Here is a 6928-nt window from a genome sequence, read left to right as displayed (position 1 = left end):
TTCTAAGAAGAAAAATTAAGCAAGACTTGCTGGGAAATGTAAAGTCTTAATGAAACTAAGTAAGTCATCTTCCATTTAGGTGCTCAAGGAAACAAACATGCCAAAAAAAAAGTTCCGTTCCAATGTTAATTTTTTCAGCAGAAATGCAATCTAAACAGTCTTTTCGCACTACTTTTGCAGAAACAAAATAATCCAACATTGAATACTCAAAGTCTCAAAATCAACTATTCATTGATAGTTCGAATATGTAAAAGTGTTACTGCTCCAAAAGTAATCTCATTCCTTGCTTTAATGTTTTTATAAGGGTAATTCTATCAGTTTCTTGATGATTCAAACAGAATATGAAGTTTCAAAGTTTCTTAAAATGATGAGCTAGAATATGAATAAACCCAGTAATTTTTAATTCATATGATACATGTTTACTTTGATTTTTTCCCCTTGATACTCATTCTGACCTATATTTCATAAATCCAGATGAAAACATGGGAAATGACAAATGCTGTAGTAATACTAGCAGTCTAAGGATTAAAATTATGGTTTTATTTAAGCTTTATATCCAAAATCTGTTCCTGAGCTTGCCACAGCTTTGAAATTGTTCCTCAATACACCAGCAACCAATAGCTACAGATAATTTTTAAAAACTCATGAAAACACTCACCTTGCTGTCTCCCTCCATTCTGCGTCCTCTCCTTCACGCCAACAAATTTCATCAAGCTCAGTAAAGAGATCATGAGGAATGTGTTCCTCGTCATCATCTTCTGTTCCAAGAATAAACTGCACCCTTTGTGATGGGGTATCTGGGGAAAAATAAAAATATCAAATCCAGAACACCAATTTTTTTTGAGCAAGCAAGTATCTAAAATTTCATGAGATATTATCCAGACTCTCTCATCCATATCACTTACTGCCACACAGAAAACATGATTATCGTTACGCTGTAAGAACATTTATACACAAACACCTTCAGATTGAGACCTCTACTTACTGTAGTTGGCTAGTCTGCTGATTAAACAAACTCATCTAAAGATAGAATGTGATGTACAGAAGTAGTGACTATTGGAAGCTGGAATGGTATCTCACAGAAAAAAGGCAGCACAGAGAGCAGCATAGATAGAACTGATAAAAGTCTTTTACTCCAGTGTTACAAAAAATACTTTGCCACAACATAAGTCTAAATCTACAGATCTAACTCAGCTCATAAAGCTGGTGTACTAAATGTGCATTTTTTGTTTTACCTAGCAGGAGAAAGAAAGCAAAAGAAACCTCTCTAATGTCAATATACAACTGGGAACTTCGAAAATAATACATCACTATCTACACCTACCATCCCCTGCCCCTTTGTAAACTGTTTCTACACGCTTAGGCCGTCCCAGACGAACAAGTTGTTTACCTGTCCCAACTTCCCCATTTTATTCTTCCTGTCTCTGTCTTCCCTTTACATTCCTGTTAGCAGTTATTCTTCTTCATAACCTTTCAGTGCAGACCACTAAATATATTTTTGAGACATACTGTTCTTTTTTTCATATCACTCAGAAAATTTCCAGAACTCACAGAGCACCTTAACATACATGTATATTCAGTGTTCATAGCTCAAATGTAAGTCTTTAAAAAAAAAAAAAACCACACCCAAAAAAACCAACAAAAAAAACCCTATTTGCTTATTTAAATGCAAATCTCAAATGAACAAACTCTGGATAAAACCCAGTCTCTCTAGAAATACATAGTTATGTTTTCTTCTAATGTATTTTAAATTTCTGAGAGGAACCAAAAGTCCTTTGTGAGAACTGATGGGACCAGGCTGCCAGTCAACCGAAAAACTGATTATCCAGCAGAACAGCTCAGCAATTCCTTGAACATAGTCTAAATGAAATTCTGTTCTACAACCGTATTTGTAAAACAAGCTACAGTATTTTCCATCTAGCAGTGAAGAGCATCACTGCATAGGATCCTCAAGCTCTCTGATTTTTGGAAAAAACTGAGATGATAGCACTCATTGAGTGCTAGTTAAAGAGGAAATACAGCACTGATCAAAAATAATTAAACGGGCCACTGATACAGGAGATTAAATTTAGCAGTAAAGATACTTTTTTTGGTAGTAGTAGTAAACTTGCTATAGCAATGAAACACAAGCAATACATGACAGTTTTCACCTGAGGTCTATTCGCTTAAACAGAATGTAAAGATACAATACGGTCAAGCGTACTTACTCCTTCACAAAGCAAGGAAATGAAACCCAGGAAGAAGTACAGGAGAGAGAGAGAAGATGGGCTCTGATACTACTAAGCTCTAGAGAATGGAACTGCAGGGGGACAGCTAAGAGGACAGAAGTTACTTTTGGTAAATCATTAAAGAACAGCAACAACCTCCTCCACTTCACCCTTTCTTTTATTACTCTTCTCCCTCGCTGTTCAGTCCTCTTTTTACTTTAAGACCATTTCAACCTTTATTCCAGATCCCCTTCCAGCTTCTCTCTACCTATTTTTTTTAAATTCTTTATGTTCCTCCTATCCACATGTTGGTACATTCTAGAGAAAGATAAAGTAAATACGAACACCAAGATTTAATCTGAGACTAGAAAGTACATTCTGGTCAAGAAGTGTGCCACTTGTTAAGACTATTTCCCAGAAAGACAAAATTCAGCGAGATATGAACTTGCAAAGGACAAGCACATATGACTAGTGACGGAACATGGAAAACAAGCTACTTTGGTAGAAAGAAAGATGGACTGCAGTGAGAATCTGAGAATAAGCATTGCCAAGAACATCCTGTACTCTTGATAAAATCAGCAGAACTGATTTACAGCAACAGCTACTGTTAAGTAATAAATGAGTAGTGTTGTACAGCAGAGCTGCAGTTTTATGACAGTTATGATACTCATGCAAATGCACGCTTTCAGCGTGGGAAGGAAAGCAGAGGATAAGAAATCCCTTGAAGTCAGGTGAGTAGTAACAAGGAAACACTCTACTGCTGTGACTTGCTTTTACTGGGTCTTCTGTGTAGCATACAGCTACTTGACTGACAACAGTGAAGAATCTCTAGAAATGACAAAATACACACTAAATTCTCTTCTTCCTTGTTAACACACCAGTAAAACTAGCTGCTAGCGTCTGGCTATCTTGTTTTGCTGCCGTAATTTGTATTGGTGTCTGAAACCTGCAAGCAACAGCTTGATTTTCAGACACTAAGCTGGAAATGAAACTGGTGGTGAAACACTGGCACGGGTTGCCCAGAGAGGTATGGGGTGGATGCCCCATCCCTGGAAACATTCAAGGTCGGGTTGGACGGGGCTCAGAGCAACCTGATCTAGTTGAAGATGTCCCTGCCCATGGCAGGGGGGTTGGACTAGATGACCTTTAGAGGTCCCTTCCAACCCAAACCATTCTATGATTCTACGAAACTGGAAAAAAAAAGTTATTATTTGCTATATGGCACAACAATTTTATTTCAAGGACAAAACCCTAAGAGAATTAAACAATAGGAACACAATAAAATAAAAAAAAAAAAAACAGATCTGTTGGTTCTACTTACAAAACTGAGTTAACAGCATTACTCATGTGAGCAATGCCAGATGGATCTGGCTCTTATTCATAGGAGTAATAAATACCAAATATGTCACTAATGTGTTATACGGAAAATGAGTAATATGAGATTCAAAAACAGTATGAAACAATACTTCAATTGGTGACTGTCAAACTGTGATAACTTAATCCTCAGTGTAGAAGCATAATATTTGCAAACTAGGACACTCAAATTTTTTTGAAGTCTAGGAAAACAGAAATGGCTTGAATATTATCTGTGCCTATCCCTACTTCAAGTAGTACAGCCAAAGTAAAAAAAAATCCTTCATATTATTATTGCTATTTCTAAAAAGTAATGGAAGTAATCAAGATTAAGCTAAAAAAATTAAATGAATGGGATTAATTTGTTACATTAGTATTTCTATCACTGCAGTTGTTTTATACCAGAGCACAGAGATATTAGAAGGACCGCGAATTTAAATAAGCAGCTGATGATTCTCCCAAGCAAATGGCTCATCACCAGTTCAGAAAATCCTCCAGGACCAGCTGGGACTGGGAGGAAAGTCTGGTACACGACAGGAGCAGGAGTACCATCAACAACCACCCGTGCTTGGCTAATGAGCCATCTCAGTCAGGAAAAGTTGAAGCAGCTTTCTGTTGCTGTGGCTCCACCAGCCCATGGGAGCCTCCTGCCAGACTCTGTGTTATACCTGGGTTTCTCTGGGCTGGTGCTCACATCATCCGTGCAGCACTCACAGACACATTCAAACTACCTCTCATACCTCAAATTCATCGCATGCATGGAAAACCTGAGTATTCCAGGTTTAAAAATCTGTATAACTCCACTGCACTGTTAAAAGGGTAAAATTTAAGACCTGGTGGACACGCTATTGTCAAAAGCACAAATTCACACTGGGATTCAGTGCTGCAGAAAGGAAGTGACCTTGCAGCAACCTGACATACTGCTCACTACTATGACACTTTGTAAAGTCATTAACATCCCTAAAACAAAAGCAAGATATGGGCACAGACATGCCAAAACAGCAGAACTGAAAGCCAGAACTGCTAATAACCTAATTCCCAGAGGGCAACACAAAAAGCTGCTCCCTGGAACAGCGCTGAGTGCAGGCAGGGGGGAACAGTGGCCTACATCACCATTCTGCCTTGCAAAACACACGTAGGAAAGAATCGTAACTGGCATTTCCCCCATTTAAAACATCCCCAAGTGCAACTACAATTCTGGGTCAGGACTGCTCCCTCTTATCTAAGGGAACAAGGTGAAATCAAGACTTGGGCTAGGGTAAGAAAGCAGAATCATCCTCAGTCCCCCACATAAATTCAGCCCAGCAAACAACCTGCTCCCCTGCACCGTTCAGAGTGATACACGTCTCCTCCCCAGTGCGTGCCAGGGTTTCTCCTGAGACAAACCGCCCTGCCATCAGGCAGAACTGCACGCAATCTGCCCAATTCATACCACAAGCAGAAACACAGCCTTGGGTACATATAAAGTGTATTCCAAATTTTTTCCTCTGCTCTTGATAAACTCTAGAAAGGGTGCAAAATGTATTTCTGGTAATACTCTATTAGCTCAATTGTCAGAACAGGTTTCTGTATTTCTAAGCCTGTTGAGAACCTGCATTTAAGGGCAGTATTAGCAGGCTAATACTTCTTATTGGGGTCAGTAGATGTAGGGGTGAAAAATTACTTTTTCTACATTAGAAAACATGCTAAACATTAACATAAAATTTACATTACAGAAGTTCACGTAAGATAGTAAACATCATAGACAAGATTTAATCCATGCCTCGTGCTCTTGTACATTCACATTAAAGTAATATTAAATATACAAACTTTTTTTTTTTGATTGCTCACTGCACAGGACGGGCTGCAGACAGGGAGTGAACTGGTGTAACACAGTTGACATCCATAACAACTCCTTTCAAACAAAGGGGAAATGGTGTGAAAAATTCAAAGGATCACAGAAAAGAAAGGACCATTTCACACACAGACAAACATTCATCATCCTCCTGCTTGTGCTCACCAAGGCAGTGGTGGATGGGGGCTCTCCCCCCACCTCCTTCTTGTGCAGATTGGACTTTGCCCTTCAGCTTAGCAATCAGTAAAAGTAGGGATCATAAATTACTTTTTTTAAATTAGAAAACATGGTAAAAATTAAAACAAAATTTACATTACTAAAGTACACATAAAATAGTAAACAGCCATACAGCACACTTCTGAAAATCTCTTCACAGACCCCAGAAACCATGTGTTAGGTTGGGAGAAAGTATTCCCTTGCTTGCCCCTCTGGCACTTTATCCCTATACGTATAATCTTGTTTTCAGGAAGCGCGCTCTGCATTTTCTTCACATGAATGGTTTCCACCACCTCAGGGCTATGACAAATAATTTAATCTATTGGATCTGACAATATGGACAATTCCCAAGCTTCAATTTTCTTCTTTTTGCTAGACTTTTAAAACTGCAGTTATGATACATTATTTTAATCCAGATTTGCTGCAATCTGTTCCACAGCTGCTCAGAGATTCAAATTTCCCAGTTCATCCTTCAGCAGACAAAGCCTATAGTTAAGGGTAGGAGAATTCTCTTAACAGCCGTACTCTTTACAAATAATTAAATTTGCCCCATTAATACCCCTTCAAGGTTTGAAGTTAGCTACCAAATAGAGTCAGCCAAGTCCTTTCATTATACTTTCTTCAAGCCCCTCTAGTAACCAAGAGAAGTCCCCCTTTGCAATTCACTTTTCGCTTGCATTACCTTCAGAGAGCCTTTCCTGAACCATGCGTACAGTCCTCTGTTAGGCTCACCTCCAGGGCTCCTCAGCTTCCCTTGCCACATCTAATACCATGAATTACAAATTTAAACCTCTTTGAAACGAGAGATTATTAAAGCCAGATTTCTTAAAATAACAAACCAAACCTTATGGAATCATTGAATGGTTTGGGTCGGAAGGAACCTTAAAGATCACCTAGTTCCAAACCCTCTGCCATGGGCAGGGACACCTTCCACTAGACCAGGTTGCTCAAAGCCCCATCCAACCTGGCCTTGAACGCTCCAGGGAAGGGGGCATCCACAACTTCTCTGGGCAACCTGTTCCAGTGCCTCACCACCCTCGTAGTGAAGAATGTCTTCCTTATATCTAATCTAAATCTACCCTCTCCCAGTTTAAAGCCATAACCCCTTGGCCTATCACTACATGCCCTTGTAAAAAGTCCCTCCCCATCTTTCCTGTAGGCCCCCTTCAGGTACTGGAAGGCTGCTATAAGGTGTCCCCGGAGCCTTCTCTTCTCCAGGCAGAACAACCCCAACTCTCTCAGCCTGTCTTCACAGGAGAGGTGCTCCAGCCCTCTGATCATCTTCATGGCCCTCCTCTGGACTCGCTCCAACAGGTCC

At 39.5% G+C, this 6928-nt stretch overlaps 1 protein-coding gene across 1 annotated transcript in view; it reads right to left on the bottom strand.

Moving 5' to 3' along the window:
* Positions 1–6928, bottom strand: part of SLC4A10 (solute carrier family 4, sodium bicarbonate transporter, member 10) — a 125704-nt gene that overhangs the window by 74946 nt on the left and 43830 nt on the right. Inside the window, exon 4 of the mRNA XM_009325384.1 lies at positions 659–797. Coding sequence (XP_009323659.1) covers positions 659–797 — 139 coding nt within the window. The remainder of the gene's footprint in view (positions 1–658; positions 798–6928) is intronic.

Source organism: Pygoscelis adeliae, unplaced genomic scaffold (genome assembly GCF_000699105.1).
Source record: "Pygoscelis adeliae isolate BGI_AS28 unplaced genomic scaffold, ASM69910v1 Scaffold106, whole genome shotgun sequence".
NCBI lineage: Eukaryota > Metazoa > Chordata > Aves > Sphenisciformes > Spheniscidae > Pygoscelis > Pygoscelis adeliae.
This window is presented reverse-complemented; position numbering and strand designations above follow the sequence as displayed.